The sequence below is a fragment of the Phodopus roborovskii genome, unplaced genomic scaffold (assembly GCF_943737965.1).
Source record: "Phodopus roborovskii unplaced genomic scaffold, PHOROB, whole genome shotgun sequence".
Taxonomy (NCBI): Eukaryota; Metazoa; Chordata; class Mammalia; order Rodentia; family Cricetidae; genus Phodopus; species Phodopus roborovskii.
In genome coordinates this window covers 22561160-22583128 of record NW_026126558.1, presented here as the reverse complement: position 1 = coordinate 22583128, position 21969 = coordinate 22561160, and the positions used below count along the sequence as shown (strand labels likewise).

The window sequence follows — 21969 nt, the reverse complement described above, 5'->3', positions numbered from 1 at the left end:
GTACCTGTCTAGCTCAGTTGGTAAGTGCTCATGATCTAGGGGCTGGAAAGTACATAGGGTCCAGACTTAAATTGTTGCTGCCAACCATGACTCCAATTCTGTTTTCACTTATTTATAATAAATGTGACATGACAGTTATTTTTCCCTTTTTTCTTAGAATATAAAATATTACCAGGGTATCCGGGCAGCTGTGAGTAGGGTGAAAGACAGAGGACAGAAGGCCTTGGTTCTTGACATTGGCACTGGCACAGGTCTCTTGTCGATGATGGCAGTTACTGCAGGTGCTGACTTCTGCTATGCTATTGAGGTAAGCCGTACTGTTTGGGTATGTATCCTATATCTTACATGGGAAGACCTTTAGGTCCTTGAGTTTTCCCTGTCTGTTGACAAACACATACGAAGCATGTGATCAACATCTCCACACCCACACATAGAGATGAGTCAGGGTTCCTTTTTCCAGGAGTTATTTTTCTGCTCAGAAACAGTGATTCTCAGACTTGGTTGTCAGACTCCCTGAGAAGCTTTAAAAAATAGATATGTGGGCTGGAGAGATGGCACAGTGGTCAAGAGCACTCTGTGTTCTTGCAGAGTATCCAGGTTTGATTCCCAGTACCCATATGGTGGCTTATAACCATCTGTAACTACAGTTCCAGGAGACACCCTCTTTAGTTAGACCTCCTCAGGCACCAGGCACACCTGTGATACACAGGCTTGTATATAGGCAAAATAGACATACAATAAAATTGAAAACAAAAAAAATTGAGATGCTTCTGCTTTGCACTGAGATTTACATTTAAGTGTTTGTCAGGGATGTTGTTCAGTCTCTAGATAATCTATCATGTAGACCTGGTTAAGATCCCTAGTACTACATAAATTGGATGTTGCCCACAGAGATATGACTGCCTCTGCTTCCCCAAGTGCTAGGATTATAGGCGTGTGCTGCTGGGCCTGTTCTTATTTTTCATTTTGAGACAAGGTCTACCTATTTGTCCTTAGCTGGCCTAGAACTCACTGTGTAGACCAGTTTGGCCTCTAATTCATAAACATCCTGGAACTCACGGAGCTCTGCTTGCTTCTGCCCCTCTCCCCAATGCTCTGACTAAAGGCGTGCAACACCATGCCCAGCTCACATCAATATCTGTAAAAGATGAGCCTTAGCTGAAGAGATAGCCTATTGTTAAGAGTGTGTACTGCCCTTGCAGAGGGCCAGAATGAAGTTCACAGCACCCATGGCTGACAGCTCAACTACCAGCCCCAGGGGGGATCTAACACCTTTGGCCTCTGTGGATCCTGGCACTTATATGCACATAACCTACAGAGACACATATGCACATAATTTAAAGGCATGTGCCACTACACCTGGCCTGAGTTAGGTATATTTAAGCTGGGATGAGAATAACCTATTTGTGGCTGGCTGGATGGCCCAGAAATTAAGAACAGTTGTTCTTACTGAGTGTTTAGTTCTCAGCACCCACATGGTGGTTCACAACCATCTATAATTTCAGTTCAGGGCATCCAGTGCCCTCTTTTACCTCTACAGGTATTAAGCATGCACATGGCAAAACATTCAAACATAATCAGTAGGCTGGACATGTTGAGATACATTCAATCCTAGCACTTGGGAAAGAACAACAGGAATTTGAAGTCAGTCTGTCCTACATGTGGAGTTCTAGAACAGCCAAGATTAAATAGACACTGCCCCCAAAAATGAACAAACAAACAATAAATAAAATGGTACTTCCATCATGGAGTCAGTTGTGCTAAGGTGTGGGGACCTATTAAGTTCTGAGGTCCTGTTAAAAAGCTCTTCCAGAGGACCCCCTCCTCCAAGTTCAGTTCCCAGTACCCATGTTGGGCTGCTCACAACTACTGGTAACTCCAGCTCAGGGGGAATCTAATACCTCTGGTCTCTGTGGGCACTGCACTCAAACAGACATGCGCATATACACACACATAATTAAAATAATAAAGTGAAATCTTAAAAAGTCTATTTGCAATTTCCATGATATCAATTCCTGAGATTTGTTGTATATAAAAGGCTGTACTTGTTTTGTATTTCATAACAAAAAGTGTAATGTATTATTCTCAATAGCCAGAAACTGGGACTAACCTAGATGTCTATAAGTAGATAAAGACAAAAAAGAAGGGCCAGGTGATAGTGGTGCCCACTTTTAATCCCAGCACTCAGGAGGCAAAGTTGGCTCTCGTGTGAGTTTGAGGCCAGCCTGGTTTACAGAGTGAGTTCCAGAACAGCCGAGGCTGTTACACAGAGAAACCCTGTCAGGAAAAAAATCAAAAAAGAAAGAGAAAAAAAAAAAAAAAAAAAAAAGAAAAAGAAAAAAAGAAAAGACAAAACAAACATATTATAGTGGAATTTTGTACAACCATAAATAAAGATGAAATAATGATTTTTAAGCTAGGCATAGTGGTGCTCACTTGTAATCTTAGCACAGGGAGAGAGATGCAAGATGATTAAGGCCACCCTGGGCTACATTTCAGAAACCAAAATAAGCAAACAGTGCCGACCAAAACCAAAACATGACCAAGGTGTTTGAGCAGATATAAAGAAGTTTATATTTTAGAATGATTACCTTGATAGCTTCAAAGTAAATTTTGTTATCTCTGTTTTACAAATGAAGGAACCAGGACTCAGAATAAAGATTTAAGTCCTACAGTAGTAAGCAAAAGAAGGGCTGGAGATACAGCTCATTAGCATACTTGGCTAGCATGCAAGAAGCTTGATCTTCAGCACTAACAAAACAGTAAATAACAAGTAGAAGCTGAGCATGAAGACAGGTCTCTGGTTTTGGTCCCTAAACATGGATAAAAGGATATGTAGAGGTGGACTTGGTACTCACTTACCAATATATAACTGATAAAGTTACCAATGAGATTGCTCAGGGAGGGAAAAGAGAAGGGCAAATCTTGGAATCATGCTTGATTTCAATGGTAGTCAAGTTCATATAGACAGGAAATGACCCCAGAGGGTAGAGTACCGTGGAAGCCAACAATAGAGTAGATTCATGGAAACCTTGGAAAGGAGGTAATATTCGAGAGGTATAAATAAGAGAAGACTAGCTGTCAATAACCATGTTGCCATTTGATATAATAGGCCTTAATGTGACACGTGGTGTGGTTCTGTCTTAGTCACTTTTCTATTGCTGTGAAGAGACACCATGATAAGGCAACTCTTATAAAGGACAGCATTTAATTGGGGACTTGCTTAAAGAGTCATCATGGCAGAGAGATTGGTGGCTGGCAGTGTGGTGTCAAGAGAAGTAGCTGAGAGCTACATCCTAATTACAAGCAGAGAGATACTGGGTCTAGTGTGGGCTTTTGAACCTTTAAAGCCCACTCCTTAGTGACATACTTCCTCTAACAAGGCCACACCTTCTAATCCTTTCAAACACTGCTACTTCCTGGTGACTATCCCTTCAAACATATGTGCCTATGGGGACCATTCTTAATCAAATCACCACAGTTAGTTACCAAGCACTTGAGGAGCGAATTTTTTATTTCATCCCATTTTAATTATATATTGCTATATATTGCTAACAGGTTGAACAGTTTAGGTAGATATCTGCCTAGGTATAAACTAAAAGTTGTTGAATTGGCAATTATTTTTGTTTTTGGAGACAGGGTTTCTTAGTGTAGTCCTGGCTGTCCTGGAACTTGTTCTGTAGGCAAGACTGGCCTCAACTCGAGATTCATCTGCCTCTGGACTTCGGTATTAAAGGCGTACACCACCACACCCAGCTCATTAATGACCTTTAAAATAATTTTTTTTCAAGATTTTGTTTTTGATTGTGTCTGTGTGCACATCTAAGTACAGGTACCCATGGAGGCCAGAAGAATGTTAAATCTCCTAGTCTAGTTTGTAAGGCACCCAACATGGCCTCCTGGAAGAGCAGTGTGGGCGTTTAAGCACTGAGCTGTCTTACTAGCTCCTGGTTTATTGTTTTGTTTTTGTTTTTTGGTGTTTTTTTTAGAGTTTGCTTTTATTTCTGTGTTTGTGCTTGTGTGTGTGTACATGCACGCCCATGTTGTTTCCCACAGAGGCCAGAAGAGGGCATCAGATTGAGTTATGCATACTTCTGAGCTGATTGTTGTGGGTACTGGGAACTGAATCTGGTTTTCTGTAAAGCAGGAAGTGCTCTTAACTTCTGAGCCATCTCTCCTGCCCTTATGAACTTTTTTTGTTCTCTGTGATGTACTCTACCTTCCTTTGAAGACTTGTACCTTTATTGGTTGTAGGAGAGCTGCTAAAGAACCACTGGGGTATGTCAGACAGGACAACATGATCTCAGCTTACTTTCTCTTTTAACAGCAAGCAGGCTTTTCCTAGGCATTTCTAGCAAATCTCTTCTTGTATATAAAATTGGTCAAAATGCTTGACAAAGGAAATTTAGTTCCCCTCAAGCTAGATAGATTCACTTGAAAGCATGTCTGTTTCTATACTGCACCACTGCCCCTGTTCTGAAGGAAGGAAGAATGGATGTTGGGAAGTCTATGTCATTGTTCATCTCTGTTCATGGTTGGAATGAGATTGTTGTGTGTTTGATCTGTTTGTGTGTAGGTGGGTGCGTGTATGTAGACATTAGTGTCATCCTCAGACAGTCTTTACCTTATATATAGCTGTAGGGCCTCTTGAACTCACAGCATACCAATTCACCTTGTCCAGCTAAGCAGCTCCCTGCCTTAGCCTTCTGTGTTCTGTGATTACAGAGGACTACTGCACTCACTTAGGCGTTTACATGGGTGATGGAGTTCTGAACTCTGGTCTTATACTCGATTTGGCGCCTTAGTGCCTTAGTTTCATTTTCTGCTGCTATGATAAACTACTTTGACAAAAAGCAATTTAAGGGATAAAAGGTTTGTTTGGTCATGGTTCCAGCTCATGGTCTCTCACTGTGGAGAAGTCAGGGTGTAGGGGACCTGGAGCAACGGTTGAATTAATTCTCAGTCAAGAGAAGAAAGTAATGAGCAATGCATGCACATTTGTGTTTGGCTGGCTTTTTCTTTCTAGTTAATTCTGGAGCTAGCCCTTAAAATGGTGCTGCTCAGAATTCAGGGTGGGCCTATTCACACAATTAAGAAAAATCTCTCATCTGGGTGGTGAATATGTATGCCTTTAGTCCCAGCACTCAGGAGGCAGAAGCAGGTGAGTTTGACAACAGCCTGGTCTACAGAGCGAGTTAAGGACAGTCAGGGCTACATAGTGAAACCCTGTCTCAAAAGCAAAAGAAAACAAAAAAAAAAAAAAAAAAAAAAAGAAAATCTCTCACAGACATGTTCACAGGTCACTCTAATCTAGATGATTCTTTTTGAGATGCCGTTTTAAAATGATACTATACTGTGCCAAGTGACAAAATCCATCACACTTCAAATGCCTTACTAGATGAGCTGTCTCTTCAGCTCCAGGAGATCTTGAGCTTTCTTGGTGGACTAGGAGAGAGAGGCTTTGAATGGTCAGAGCTTGAGGCCTTAGGGAAAGGGATGAGTGATAGGTCAAAGGCAGCAGAAAGATTAGATGACACTGAGATTGTGATCACTTTAGAGGTTCAGTCAAAGTGATTGATGAGCACTGAGGGATTGAGGCCAGATACCACATGTGCAAAAAAGCTACATTTTAATAATGATTGTTTTTTTCTTCAGCTGAGTACATAGTCTTTTTCTTTTATTTAAAACATTTATTTATTTATAGTGTTCTGCCTGCATGTATGCCTGCTGCCAGAAGGTATCATTATAAATGATGTGAGCCACCATGTGGCTGCAGGGAATTGAGCTCTGGACCTACCAGTACTCTCCAGAGCCATCTCTCCAGCCCCAAGTACATACATTCTTTCCAAAAGAATATGGCTTTTCTTTGTCATATAAAAACCAAAATCATGTTAATGATAGGGAATAGAGGAAAAGATTTAGAAAAAATAAAAATCTTCCATCTTTTATTTTTTTTTTCCTCTTTGTATTTATGAGAGTTCCTGTGTTTTATGGGTTAGAACTGTGACATCCAGACTAGGCAGGTTGAGAATTCAGGGTTAGAGAAGTTAGTGAAGGGCTCAGGGATAGCTTCTGGAAGGAAGACTTTGTGCTTTCCTGTGGGTTGTATTTGTGCGTTAGACACTAGAGTCTTATGTGGGGTTGTATTTGTGCATTAGACACTAGAGTCTTAAGTGGCCCAAGTTGGCCTCAAACTAAGTTACTGTGTAGTTAGGCAATCCTTGAACTCCCGATCCTATCTATACTTCCCAAGTGCTGGGATTATGGGCATGTATCACCATTTCCAGCATCCAGTTGGATTTGATTTGTCAGATGGCATGGGAAAGGTTCAGGCTTGCATATGAATGTTGGGGAGGATCATGTGGGTTAAGAATGGGACATTTGGCTAGGAGAATAAAGTGGTCAACTTTGTGGAGGGTCCCATGTATCACAAGGTAATACAGGCTATGCTTTTAGTCTGGGTCAGTTCTGAAAATGAAGATGGTTTGGCCACACTTTAGCTGTCTTATCTTTGAAGACTAAAGCACATTTTCCAAGGCTTGTGGGATAGCTCTGCTCTTACAGTGTTTAGTAAGGGCAGTGACACCTAATGCCTTTACTAAGTAGTGCAAGATTATTTCATTTCCACTTAGTGGGCATAAAATAGGAACTTGTAAATAATACCTTGAATTTAAACTTTCTTTGTGTGTGTGCAAATGGGGGCTATTGAGACAGGGTTTCATTTTATAGCTCAGTCTTCTAAGTCATGCTGATTCTCCTGCCTTACTATCTTGAATTCTGGGATTAGACATGAGCTAATCACACCTGGCTGAATTTCATCCTTTTATTCATTTTCATGGCACACATTTGGAGACTAAAGCATTTTTAGGGTCAAATTATGGGACCAGCCAGGCATTGGTGGCACATGCCTTTAATCCCATCACTCAGGAGGCAGAGGCCAGCAGATCTCTGTGAGTTCAAGGCCAGCAAGTTCCAGAGTGAGTTCTAGGACAGGCTGCAAAGCAATACAGAGAAACCCTGTCTTGAAAACCAAAACCAAAAATTAATTAATTGATTAATTAACTAATTAATGATGGGGCCTAGCTATGAGTCCTTCAGTGGTAAGTGGGTTTTTGTTCTGTTTTTAAAACATTGCTCATTTTCCCTCTCTGTCACCTCTGCTTTCACCCCCTTCTCTGACTTGCAGGTTTTTAAGCCAATGGCTGATGCTGCTGTGAAGATTGTGGAGAAAAATGGCTTCAGTGATAAGATTAAAGTTATTAACAAGCATTCCACTGAGGTGACAGTTGGACCAGGTGAGAGTTTACCTGTGTGAGAAGCTTTGTGTGAATAGTAGAGCTAATGAAATGTCACAGCAGTCACACACAGGGAAGAAACATTTTGCTTTAAGCAAATTTAAGGTAGTAAGAAAAGTCTTTATAGTCAATAGTGTTAGAACATTCTACATGCTTATTGAAACTTGGAGAGCACATTTAAAACATTTGGGGAAGGGGAAGATGGATAAGCTGTTCTTTATGGCCATTACTCGTTTTTAAGATGTAGTATTTTAGGATTGAAGGATCTATTTAAACTCAGTATTTTAGTTTAGTTTAATTTTGTTATTATCATCATCAAGATCTAATATAGTCCAGGCTGATCTTGAATTGAAATTACAGACAGATAACAGATCACCATATCTGGATTTTTTTCCCCCCCACAAAGTAATACACATTACTTTGAGGATGGGAATGTAGCCACTGGTAGAGTACTTGCCTTGGGTTCCTAAGCCCTAGGTTTGATCCCTAAGATCCTAAACTTAGGTATGGGTAATCCCAAGCATTTGGGAAGCTGAGGTAGAAGGAAAGCCATGGATTTCAAGTCAGCCTGAACTACATAGTAATACATACATACATACATACATACATACATACATATATATATATATATTTTTTTTTTTTTTGGTTTTTTTGAGACAAGGGTTTCCCTGTGTAATAGTCCTGGCTGTCCTGGGACTTGTTTGTATGCCAGTCTGGCCTGGAACTCACAAAGATCTGCCTGCCTCTGTCTCCCACGTGCTGGGATTAAAGGTGTGTGTCACCACTGCCTGACACTAATCCCCCATCTTAACAGGTGGCTTGCTGAAGTGTTTGTTTTATTGAAACAGAATCTCTTTATGTAGCCTACGTTAGCCTGAGACTCACTGGCCTTCTGCTTCTGCCTCCCAGGTGATGGGACTTCTGGTGTGCACTGTCATATCCTATCCCAAGTGGCCTCCTCATTGCCAAGTCAGAAGTCTTCTCTGTTTCCTCCTCTCTAGATGCCACAGTGTTGGTACTTATACATTCCATCTTTCCTAAAACTCTTTCCAGTTCCCAGTGATGTTTCCTAATTTTAGTTTCACTTCTTTTTGTTTTTTTGAGAAAGGCTCTGCTCTATAGCCCTGGCTAGCATGGTACTTACTGTGTGTGGCTTGTTGAATGTTACAGGATTAGAGTTTTAGGATCAGGAAGGATTGAATGCAGAAATACTAACATTGTGTTCTGAGGCCTTAAAATTAGCATCTAAGTTTGGAGCCTGTTGCTTAGATGGATTACCCTGAGTATGTGTGGCAGCTGTTGTTCAACTATCCATTGCATTCATGTGATAAATTGGGACACACCTGCTATAATTAATTACCCTTTCTTTAGGTTCTTCTACACCACCCCCTCATAAATTCACATTCACTTGATAAATACCAGGCTCCAAGAAGTATTTATTAAAATTCACTGGGTCATAAAGCGTTGTTTTTATTTTAATGAACAAACTTGAATGGTAAATCATTTCAAGTCTCATCATCACCTTAAAACGTATTTAGGAGGTAGAATTGTTCTGGTTTGATGATGATTGACAGGGAAGTATCAAGAATTCAGCTGGTGTTTGTTGCTCTTCTTATTGATTTTAAGGTATTGTTCTAGTCATTGAGGTATGGTGACTAGGGCAGTCCTAGACCTGGCAAATGATGCTCCTTTCTGTGCAATATGACAGGGGCTGTTCATTAAGGCAGAGGCTGTCGAGTGTATGGTTATGGGGAGAGGTCAAGGTGGAACAGTGTGTTCCTGCTGGAATTTAACATAGTAATGAGAACGGACACTGTTTCCAAGGCAAGCTATGGAGCTTGCTCTTAATTTCCATGTACTTATACTTAGCTTCCACTTTACTAGATGTATAAGTAAAATGGGCACGTTGAACCCACATATGTGCCATAGGAAATATACTTTTCTAACCTTTGTTCTGTCCCTCATTTTACAGTTGAGGTGACTAACTTGATATGTAGAACCCAGGCCTCCAGGCTAGAAAGTGGTCTCCAGTGAGGTCTGTAGGACTCCAGGCTCAGTCCAGGCTCTCAGCCTCTCTAAACCACTTTAATGCGCCTCTTTTTTTAGTGTCAGCTGTGAAATTTGTCCTCTGTATAGTGAAGATGAGTGGGCTTTGTCTAATGTAATTCATGAACCATTAGAAATGTTTATAGTTAATTCTCCATGATAAATAGCTCTTCCCAAGGTCTATTGGCTCGTTAAAAATTATAATTGTAGTACTAATATTATGTTTTCAAAGTTTAGAAAACAGTTGACAAAAGAATGCCTCCAAACCCAGAAGAGGGTATCAGATCTCCTGGAGCCAGACTTAACAGGGGTTCTGAGTTGCCTGATATGAATGCTGAGTACTGAACTTGGAACTCTGCAAGAGCAGCACGTGCTGTTACCTCTGAGTCATTTCTCTAGCTCCTACTTTTTGATGTAGTATTTTGGATGTATTTGTCGTAAATATATTTCCTACCCTAATGCATATTTTCAGATGGTGACTTGCCTTGTCGTGCTAACATCCTGGTCACAGAGCTGTTTGACACTGAACTGATCGGGAGGGAGCACTGCCCTCTTACGAGCATGCACATAGGCATCTTGTGCAGGTAAGTGGTCAGAGCCTTCAGAGTGTTACAATTGAAGCTGTTGTACACAGTCACTGCTACACCATGCTCAGTACAGCCCTTCAGAATCTCTCCATACACCTGGACCTCCCTTCAATTCCTGACAGGCATCTAGCTCCAGTGCCAGTGCTGGGAGGGAGAAAACCATCTTCATTGCTGGGTTTCCAGGGCCTGGTGATGGACTCAGAATAAAAGGATGAATGAGGTAGGAGGACAAGGAGGTAGAACAACCGGGTAGTTGAGGGAGACTCTGCAGGTGTCTGTGAAGGGACGGGAGTGCTTCTGCCTTACTCAGCAACTTCACACTCAAATGAAAACAAGTTCTCTTCATCCTGTTTTCTTTAGGGGACCTGGACCCCATGGACAAGGTGCAAATCAGTAGAGGATGTAGGTACATGAATAGATCTTCCAAAACACATATACAGATAAACATACACATACAACACAAACGCAATACATAAAAGCTACACCCATGCTCACAAACATCCATGTTCCCTAGATTCCCTGACATTTGCAAACAGGACAGATAGTTATCTGTATTCCGGGGAATTTGCCCTTTTTAATTTCGAAATGCTTTTCTTATCCCAATAGGGAGACTTCCCCTCCCTTAGGACTGAGCCTGCAGAGGTGAACAGCTGCTGTTGACAGGTTTGTCAGCTTGTGGTCTTAATCTGCTCTCACATGAGAATAGACAAGTACCCTGACAAAAGTAGATGCCTCTCTGTGGTCCATGCACACCTGGGTCAACTGGGAATTTTTCTGAGGGTTATGTTTGTGTGGAGATTTCACCATAGACCAATCTCTGTTCTTTGTTTAAACTTTGAGAGGGCAAGTAAAGTAGTAAATGGGCTGTCATACATCTATTACATATATGACGCTGCTAATAGTTCTGTACCATTTGAGGATTGGCATCCTCTCTAGGCAACAAACATAGAATACATGCTCCCTCACCATTTTCACGGGGTTGCCGAACCCTACAGGGAGCATCTTACCAAGGAGGACTGCCTAGACTTTAAAAAGGGTGACTGGAAGTTTTCTCATTCTTGATTCTGACAATTCTCCAGAGAATCATGACCAATGGAATGAAGTGCTATCATATTAAAGATAAGTCAGCCATTACAGGATGTGGGTTTGTAATGTAAGACATAAATGGAGTAAAACCTGGACACTTGAATATCTTCCTATTTGACCGCTTAAAGCAACAGTCTATCCTTGTATAGCAGTCTCTTCTTCTGTTCATTTTCACCATGAGGAAAGACTCAGACTTCTGCCACTTGATGCTACACATCCACTAGCTATATGTGATGTCTAGTCTGTATACTATACTACGGTGCTCACAACACTTTGCATTAGTGATGGGGATTGGGTTCTTTGGCAGAAACATTGACAAGTACAGAGAGAGAGAAAGGAAAAAAGGAAGGGAGGAGGAAAGATGAAATAAAAGATAAAGGATGGGAAGTGTGTAGGGGAGCAGGTAGGTTGAGATGAAGAAGCAGTTGAGAAAGGATAAAATGAAAGAAGGACAGATAACTAGGAAAGTTGTATTTCTTTAGTTGGAGATGCATATTCTTATATGTAAGTGCATGTAACAACAATTTTTTATGTCATACTCACATTGGTGTCATACCCTTCCAATTATGATATATATTTACATTGATGATGTTATGTCCCAACAATGATAATGTCATAGTCTTCCAGTTGTGATGTCATGCCAATCTGTTATATCATACCCTTCCAATTGTGATGCTATATATTAACATTGATGTAGTCATACCCTCCCAATTATATATCATAATTTGAATTATAACATCATACATTTATGCTGTCATATCTTTCCTGTTATGATGTCATAGTCTTCTGATTATTGTGTCATGTCATATTTGTGGTGTTATGCCTTTTAATTATGTATTTATATTGATGATGTCATAGCCTGATAATAATGACGCAGAGACTTATTAATTATGAATGCTTTAGCAGGACATTTGTGGCACATGTCTTTAATCCCAACACTCGTGTAACTTGAAAAAGTAAATGACCCAGAGACTTGATATTGGGGTTCAAACTTTAATCTGAATATCAGAAAAGCAAAGCAGCTGGCCACTAGCTTCTTACCTCTACTTCAGGCTGAATGGGCTGATCCTGTCTCTATAAGCTCTCACCAAACCTCAGCTATAACCTCTCCTCAGCTTGGCTGGAGAATGAATGCCTATCTTCAGTGTGGTTGGAGATGAATGCCTCCTACCAAATACTGAAGACACTGCTTCTATGTATACCCCTCTAGTGCTGGGATTAAAGACATGTGATCTCTTACTCTTTTAGATTGATCCAGTCTCGTGTATCCCTGGGTGGTCTTGAACTCAGCGAGATCAGTCTGCCTTCTTAATCCTGACTCCTAAGATTAAAGGTGTATACCACCATCTCCTAGCTTCTGGCTGCTGGGATTAAAGGTGTTTGTCACCACTGACTGATGTCTATAGCTTGAGATTGATTTTGCTTTTCTAAATCCTCAGGCAAGCTTTAGTAAATCATAAATAATGTGCAGAGGCAGGTGGGTCTTTGCGAGTTTGAGGCCAGCCTGGTCTACAGAGTGAGTTCCAGAACAGGCTCCAAAGAGAAACCCTGTCTCAAAAAATCCAACCAAACCAAAAGGAAAAAAAAAAAAAAAAAAAAAAAGACTTGTTACTAACTAGCTTTTATAACTTAAATTAACCCATTGGGGGGCAATTAAAACAATCTTTTTATTTTTTAATTTAATATGGAAAGTTTATTTGCTCAGGATTTTTTTAGATTTATATATTTTATTTTATGTGTGTGTTTTTCTTCCATGTATATAGGTGCACTGTGTGCACGCTCAGTTCCCATAGTGTTTAAACAAGGGCACCTGATCTCGTAGAGCTGGCCTTAGTGATGGTTGTTACTCACCATGTGGGTTCTGAAAACCAAACCTGGAACCTCTATAAGAGCAACAAGAGCTAATAACTGCTGAGCCATCCCTCCAGCCCCAGATAAAGTTGAGACTTAGATTTGAGTTGAATTATAAGGGCAATAATGTCTGGCAACATAATGTAACTTTTAAAAAATTATGCATAATAATAGGTTTATTATAACACTGTATACATGTACATATGTATTTCATATTTGTGCCCTCTCTTGTCCTACTCAGCCTTCTGTTTATTTATTTATTTATTTTATTTTTTATATTCCAATCCCAGTTCCCCCTCCCTCTTCTCCTCATACTCTCCCCTCTTTCAATTTTTTTATTTTAAATACCAATCCCAGTTCCCCCTCCCTCTCCTCCTCCAATTCCCACTCCATCCCTCATCAGAGACAGTTCAGCTTCCCATTGTTTGCCCAGATCATGAAGACCCCTTGAGTCCTAACTTACGAAAGACTCTCCCAAACTGCAAAAAAGCAAGATTTTTATTGTATACAAGCAGGCAGGGATCTCTACTGGCAAACTGATGCAACAGCTGCCAGAGAGGTGTCTTAGAGCATTTAGCCAAGCTCTTTTAAAGGGGAAAGCCACAAAAAATTACATTAGTGGGCGAGGTCCATTTCTGATTGGTTGACATTTAGCAGGGTTAGGTGAATTCATATTTTTGGTAATACAACCTGTTATTTTACATGTTTTTATTGGTTGTCATAGTGAGGGAACAGTCTATGGTTTCAGGGTTGTACCATGACTTTTTCACTTTTCCCTGAAAGTGGTCTTTTTTTTTTTTTTTACTCCTTGGAACAGAGAGGAACTGGGTAACTCAAAGGTCAAGGTGGGGTTGCTCTGTTCTAGAAAAGTTGCTGAGGTTTATATAATTTGATTTTTAATCCTTTTACCATGGGGAGTCAACAAAATCTGTCAAATCACATTGAGGCAGGACCAAAGCCCTCTCCTCTGTATCTAGGCTAAGCAAGATATTTCTCCATAGGGAATGGGTGCCAAAAGCCAGTTCATGCTCTAGAGATAAATCCTGGTCCCACTGCCAGTGGCCCCATAAACTGCCCAAGGCACATGACTGTCACCCACATTCAGAGGCCTAGTGGTCCTATGCAGGTTCCCCAGCTGTCAGTCTGGAGTCAGTGAGCTCCCACTAGCTCCTGTGAGTTGTTCTATGAGTTTTCTCATCATGGTCTTGACCCCTTTGCCCATATTATCGTTCCTCCCTCTCTTCGACTGGATTCTGGGATCTAGGCCCAGTGCTTAGCTGTGGATCTCTGCATCTGCTTCAATCAGTTACTGGATGAAGGTTTTATGATAACGATTAAGGTAGTCATCAATCTGATTACAGGGGAAGGCCAGTTTAGGCACCCTCTTCACTATTGCTTAGTCTTAGCTGGGGACATCCTTGTGCATTCCTGGTAATTTCCCTAGTGCCAGGTTTCTCGATAACCCCTTAATGGCTCCCTAATCTCTTTCCTTGCTCTCCCTCTCTGTTCTTCCCCCAACTTGACCATCCCTCATGCTCTCCTCTCCTCTCTTTCCCCCTCCCTCACATGCTCCTGATTTGCTCAGGAAATCTTATCTATTTCTCCTTTCCAGGGGAGCCATGTATATCTCTCTTAAGCTCCTCCTTGTTACCTAGCTTCTTCGGTGTTGTGGACTGTAAGCTGGTTATCCTTTGCTTTATGTCTAATATCCACTTAAGAGTGAGTACACACTGTTTGTCATATGGGTCTGGGTTACCTCACTCAGGATTAATCCATATTTTTTAATCTACATTCAATAACATGGCTTTGATACCTCATCTCTTTGTACTGCCCATCCTCTTCCCTCTGTGCTGGCTGGACAACTTCACCTTTCTTCTCAGAGTCCTCTCTGTTCCCAGAACTCTCACCTAGCCTCTTCTTGTCTAGCTATTGGCCATTCAACTCTTTATTAAACCAATCAGAAGGTACCTTGGCCAAAACACAGCTTCACAGTGTAAACAAATATTCCATCCACAACAAATATTAAAGCCTTTGACAAGTGTGAGTCACTGTAGATCAGGTGCCTGACTTACTGTTGTTGGTTTCTTTTGATTTAAACTTAGGAAAATTGTGAAGCAGTGCCTCACAAAGCAACTGTCTATGCCCAGCTGGTGGAGTCCAGAAGGATGTGGTCATGGAACAAGCTGTTTCCTGTCCGTATTCAGACTGGTCTTGGAGAGCAGGTCATTGTTCCTCCCTCAGAATTGGAGAGGTGTCCTGGTGCACCTTCAGTCTATGACATTCAGCTGAATCAGGTGTCATCTGCTGACTTCACTGTCCTCAGTGATGTGCTACCAATGTTCAGGTACCCTGGAACTTCCCTGGGTGGTAGTGCTTTGAGACATTTAATTGGATTTCTTCTTTTGTGGAACAGAAACCTAGCTGAATTCTCTCTACATTAGCACCATTGTTGATCAGGTCTCTGTAGAAGTTTAACAGTGGAGTGTATGAGTTAAATTATGCTTCGGTTTCTGAATATTCTTTTACAGTGTGGACTTCAGCAAGCAAGTCAGTAGCTCGGCAGCCTGTCATAGCAGGCAGTTTGTACCTGTGGCATCTGGCCAAGCACAGGTGGTTCTTTCCTGGTGGGACATTGAAATGGACCCAGAGGGGAAGATCAAATGTACCATGGCACCCTATTGGGCACAGACAGACCCACAGGAGCTTCAGGTAAGAGGCAGGAGCTGAGCACATTTCATGTAAGTCAGGAAACTTATTTTTGTTTCTTTTTACCCCTAGATCACTATATTAGTTAAAGGCAAAGAGGGAGTTTTCTTTTGGGAAAACATACATGCACACACACAAGCACAATGGACTGGGATGTGGCTGAATGATAGAGCACTTTCCTAGCTTGCATGAGTCCCTATTCTACCCATCACTACAAAGAAAAATAATAACTAATAAAAACTAGAAAGCATGCCAGGTAGTGGTGATGCACACCTTTAATCCCAGCACTCAGAGGCAGAGGCCAGAGGATCTCTGTGAGTTCAAGGCCAATCTAGTCTACAAAGTAAGTTCCAGGACAGTTAGGGCTGTTAAACTGAGAAACCCTGTCTTTAAAAAAAAAAAAAAACCAAAAAAAAATACCAAAAAGAAGCAGTAGAGCCTTCCAGTGTGTAGTAGACCTCTCCTCTCTGGGTGAGTTCATGGTTGACACCTGTGGCCACAGTGAGCAACACAAGTCTTAATGGATTAGTTCTGCTATTCTCATTTGTCCTGGCATAGCCCTTCACCTCACCACCTTCTTCCATAAGTAATCCAGTGGGCTCAGGTCAGCTTGGAATGAAGAACTACAACTTCACTTCCTTTGGTTCAAAATCTACCCTCTCCAGCTCAAAGAAAATGAGCAGAGGAATGTGAACTACAAACTGCAAATACAGATTACTATTCAGCATGTGATAAGTTTTTACCTTTAAACTGCTATGAAATAAAAGAAAAGAACATATATGAACTGCAATGAAATGCTATCTTTACCTATTAGTAAACAAAATTCAGAAAGTTTTGTGACCCACTGTTGGTAAAGCTTGACTGTAAGCTGTCAGAACATTAATGGTACACAGCATAGCTCAGTCCAACATGGTAGAAATGATAGATGTTGGGGCCCTGAACACTTTTGCTTAAGTCATAGATGCATAGACTCACATGTAGGATAATCATATCTTAATAGAAAAGAACAACAGAAAGGCCACCTGTAAGAATTCAAGTCATCCTGTGTCTTTCAGTGAACAATGTAGCTCTGTTGCAGAGTAGTTAGTGTGTATTTATGAATATTAGTGTTGTTTTCTTAGAGTATGAGGATTAGAGCAGTGGTTTTCCGTGCTCGATGTTCCTAATGTTCTTCATGTTGTGGTGACCCCAAACCATAAAATTATTTTCATTGCTACTTCATAATCAGTTTTGCTACTGTTATGAATTGTAAATATCTAATATGCAGATGTTCTTAGGTGATCCCCATGAATGGGTTGTTCAACCCCCAGACTGAGAACCACTGTATTAGACATTTGGCCTCACATATGATAGGCAGGCATACTGCCATTGCATTACAGATACACCTAAGTGCCTTAAGTACTGCCTAGGCCAAAGGCTCTGACTGCTGTGGGGCTGCTGTTACTAGCCAGACCTGTGAGCTCCTCAGTCAACCTCTTCTTTCTAATTGTTTGACCCAAGGCAGGTGTGTGTCAGTCAGTGCATGCCAACTTTCCTCTGCAGTCTTGGTTCTCATGGGTTGTGTTTGTGAGATTTCAAAAATAAAATTATTAATACATTTTAGTTGCATGTCTTTAGAGCACTACAGTGTATATTTCTCCTTGAATCTACATATAGATATACCAGTTAACTGTAACAATGCCCAGAGTGCAGGGTCTTGTGTCCAGGAAGTAGAAGGGTAGGTGTGGATCCCAGGTCTTCTCACAGTGCATCATGTGCCCTTTCTAAACCACTGATGACTTTTATAATATTAGGAATTTGAAAGCTGAAAGATTTCCCTGCTGAACTCACAAAACCACTTTGATCCCATTTAGCCTGTCTCACTTTGGGACAGATGTTCTGTTACTAGCTCTTTAGCATGAGAACTCAGCAGTCTTCTTGTATAGTGTTTATGGGAGGGGCAGATGTTAGGGAGCACTCTATTCCTCCAGTACAGGAAGGAATAATGGAGAACATAACCTGTTTATCCTTTATTACTGTATATGTGGCTTTTGAACTTTTACTTTTTAGCTTTATATTTGAATAGGCATCTTAGATACCTGCCTTTTTGCTAAATTCAGGACCAAGTGGGTGAGCTATGTCCCAGGCAAGTAGAAAAAGCTTTGTCTTCATTTGCATGTAAGCTATTGGAGTCTGACAAAACCTAGTTTCCTTGGTTTCTGGAAATAGCAATAAGCAGGTTGTCACCCCATCAGAGTTGAGCCAGGTTCTTTCTTTTCTTTTTTTGAGAAGCTATATAGCAAGCTGGCCCAAACTCATAAGGTAACCCAGGCTGGCCACAAACTCATGACCCTCCTCCCTCAGCTTCCTCTCAGTGCTGGAATTACAGGCATATGTTATACTTTTTTTTTCTTTCTAGACAGAGTTTCTCTTTGTAGCCCTGACAGTCTCGGAACTTGCTCTGTAGACCAGGCTGGCCTCAAACTCACAAAGATCTACCTACCTCTGCCTCTGCCTCTTGAGTGCTGGGATTAAAAGTGTGCTACCACCTCCTGACCACATTTAACTCAGGCACCAACTTTTTAGGATAGTTATTCTTCCTGATTTTTCCAAATTCTATCACCTTAATTTCTAAAAAAACAAGACATATTATAGGTCATAAGAATGACATGAAAAAGAAAAAAAAAGAAATACTGGGTATGGTTGGCACATGTCTTTAATTCCAGCATTTGGGAGGCAGAGGCAGGCGAATCTCTATGAGTTCAGCCCTGTCTGCAGCATGAGTTCCAGAACAGGCTCCAAAGATACACAGAGAAACCCTGTCTCTGAAAAAACAACAACAACAACAACAACAAAAAAAAAAAAACCCCACAAACAAACAAGTAAAAAACAAGAATAACATGCGACTGGGGGTGGGGATTTTGGGGTTGGGGTGGGAAGGGGGTGGGTATGGTGGCATAGGATTTTAATCCCAGTATTTACAAGGTAGAGTCAGGTGGACTTTGTGTTGTTTTTCTTTTTTAATTGTTGCCTTTTTTTTTTTTTTTTTGAATCCTGTTTCCCAAAGAGATTGAATAGCAAGCAGCTCACCTAGCTTACCACCTCCTGTCTCCCGATAAATCCTCTTTTCCTCTTCCCTCCTTACAAACCCTTTTCTACCTGGCTCCTCCCTACAACTTCCTGTCAGCTAGTTGCTGACCCAGCCTTCTTACCACAAGTGAATTTTATTTAATCAAACATATCTTTGGATCATTAAACAAATGTTCCAGAGCATAAACAAAAAGTAATACACCTCTAAATAATATTCTACAACACTTGTTTGTGAGTTCAAGGCCTGCCTGATTTACATGATAAGTTCCAGACTAGCCAGGGCTATAGAGTGAGACCCTGGTTCAATAAAGGAACTTCCTTTGGTAAAATGAAAGTGTTTAGAATTTACATTAGACCCTACCACCCAAAATAACTACCTTAACTACCTTTCTTGTGTCTCTTTCCAAAGAGGAGTTTAACTCATTTTTAACTTTTTTTTTTTTTTTTTTGGTTTTGTTTTTTTGACAGGGTTTCTCTGTATTGCTTTGGAGCCTGTCCTGGAACTAGCTCTGTAGACTAGGCTGTACTCATACTAACATAGATCCGCCTGCCTCTGCCTCCCCGAGAGATGGGACCAAAGGCGTGTGCCATCAACGCCCAGCTTGACCTTTTATAAATTGTTGTTGTTGGTTGTATTTTTCTGCTGTCTTATGATCTTTGTCATTTTTCATGTCTTTGGGTATTCTTCATAAACATTTAACCTATTTCTGAGCTGGATATTTGTGTTGGTTCTTGGTTTTTGTTAGTACAAATCTGTTTTATGTGCCTATAGTTTCTTTATCTTTTCTTTTTCTTATTTTCCTTTTATGTAAGATTTTTAGTAAGGATTTTTAAAGGTTACTTTGGGCTCAAGTGAGCTCAGTGATAGAATAGTTGCCTAACATATATAATGTTCTGGATATTTGTTTGTTTTTAAAGACAGGGTTTCTCTGTGTAGCTTTGGAGTCTTTCCTGGAACTCATTCTGTAGCCCAGGCTGGCCTCAAACTCACAGAGATCTGCCTGCCTCTGCCTCTCGAGTACTGGGATTAAAGATGTGCATCCACCACTGCCTGGTAATGCTCTGGATCTTTAATCACCAGTCAAAATCACTGTAAATCATGTTTCACAATTTAGAATATTCTAGTTCTTAAAACAAAAACAAGGAGGCTAGAGAGGTGGTTCAGAGATTAAGAGCACCAACTGCTTTTCCAGAGGACCTGAGTTCAATTCCCAACAACCACTGGCTGGCTCACAACCATCTGTAACGAGATCTAGAGCCCTCTTCTGGCATGCAAACATAACATACATGTAGGCAGAACACTGTATACATAATAAATAAATAAATCTTAAAAAACAACAACTTATTTAATTCAAGGGAGTAAGCCTAACAGCCTTTCTCTGTTATTTTAAACTTTTTAATGTGTGTGATACAATGCGGTCTGTGTGTGAGTTATGGCGTGTATAGTGAGTGTACATATTTGTTAGTATTGGTGTGTGCATATGTACCTGTAGGTGGGCCTTTGCATGTATGTATGGAGGCCAGAGTCCCCATCCACCTTTGTTTTTTAGACAGGGTTTCTCCCTGAATCTGAAACTCATTGATTTGACTAGACCACTCAGGGATGCATCTGTCTCTGCCCCCACTCCTTCTCACCCCCACCCCACCCCCAGGGTATAGACACCCAGCTTTTCAGCTTTTTACATGGGTGCTGGGCTTTGAACTCAGGTCCTCATGCCACGCAGAAGTGACTTTACTGATTAAGCCATCTTCCCTGACCCCTATTTTCCCAGCTTTTGTTTTGAAAAATTGTAGAATCACAGAGTAAGTGAAAATGGACACTGGTGGTGCCTTTACTTCAATTTACTAATTGTTAATATTTCCCACACTTGCTGTATCTTTTTTTCCTCTCTCATTGCACACACAATTTCTGCTCAGTCATTTGATAGTAAGTTACAAACATCTGACTCTTGACTCCTTGATACTTATAAGAATAAAACAGTTTCCTCATAAGCAAAATACCATCATCACACCTGAGAAAATTAACATATACTATTTATTCTATAACATCTAACATGGTTCAAAATAAAATTTTCTTACTTGTCCCCAAATGTCTTTAATAGCTTTTGTTTTCCTAGTCTAGGATCCAGTTGAATATAATGTATTATATTTGACCTTTCTGTGTTTTGAAGCCACTTAAAACAAAAGGAAATTCTGTATATATATTAAAGCCTTGGAATATATCCCAAGAGGCTCTTAGAGCAGGATTTCCCCCAGGCCACTAGGTCAGCCTTAGTTTTGAGCCAGAGAATTTTTCCTTCTAATGGAAGATGGCTCATAGTCCAACAGATAAAGGAGAGTGCATTGGTGCTTGTGCTGGCTAGTCTTATGTCAACTTGACACAGGCTAGGACCAGACTCAGAGATCCATCTGCCTTTGCCTCTCCAGTACTGTGATTAAAGGTGTGAGGAGAGAGCAGAGCCTGCATTTGTCCCTTCTAAAGCTACCTCAGAAGATCAATGCCCTTGATGATGTCTTCTGAAGTCAGCCGGGTTCCAGAAAGCTTTCTGGGACACTGGCTTCTCTGATTAGGATTTTTTTCTTTATCTTTAGGGCCATAATAAGCACTTGTAGTCTATACAACTGATATTTGACTTTGGGCCTTTGGATTGGAAGCATTGTTGTCACAGCTTAGTGAAACTAGTTCTTCTCATTTCAGTGGCGGGACCACTGGATGCAGTGTGTATACTTCTTGCCACAGGAGGATCCCGTTGTTCAGGGCTCACCCCAATGCTTGGTAGCCCACCATGATGACTACTGTGTGTGGTACAGCCTCCAGAGGACCAGGTATGCAAGTTTGTTGTTGGGGTGAAGGACCAGCCCTCAGACTGCACTGATGTGAACTCTATTGGACTGATTGATCTCCTAGAGATTTAAATGGGTAGATTTATGCAGGACAGAATAAAGTAAGAGCAAGGACTAGTAATATGACTCTGGGTAAAGGTACTTGTAGCAAACCTGATGACCTGTGTTAAATCCCCCAGAATCCACATAGTGGAAGGAGAGCACCTATTCCACAAAGCTGTCCTCTACATATGTGCTATGGTACTTCTCCACTCATGTAAAAATAATAATTTTAAAAGCAGAAGGTTGTAGCAGGATACATCAGTGTGCTTGTGTATATGTAGAAACTGTTATGGATTGGTAAGTTCTATTCAATATATATATATATATATATATGAGAAGTGTATGAGAAGTGTGGAATCACCCCCAATGTGCTGGTGTCCGGGCTCTTCTAGAGACCTGGCCATGTATCTCCCAGGGCCCAGGCTCACTTCTGGTGTTCTCGC

The 21969-nt window shown here is 40.9% G+C and overlaps 1 protein-coding gene across 1 annotated transcript in view; it reads left to right on the top strand.

The window, feature by feature from the left end:
• Prmt7 (protein arginine methyltransferase 7) overlaps positions 1-21969 on the top strand; it is a 46126-nt gene that overhangs the window by 13121 nt on the left and 11036 nt on the right. The window contains 7 exon segments of the mRNA XM_051201618.1: positions 158-307; positions 7187-7295; positions 9814-9876; positions 9879-9925; positions 14968-15209; positions 15394-15574; positions 21339-21466. Of these exon segments, the coding sequence (XP_051057575.1) occupies positions 158-307; positions 7187-7295; positions 9814-9876; positions 9879-9925; positions 14968-15209; positions 15394-15574; positions 21339-21466 (920 nt within the window).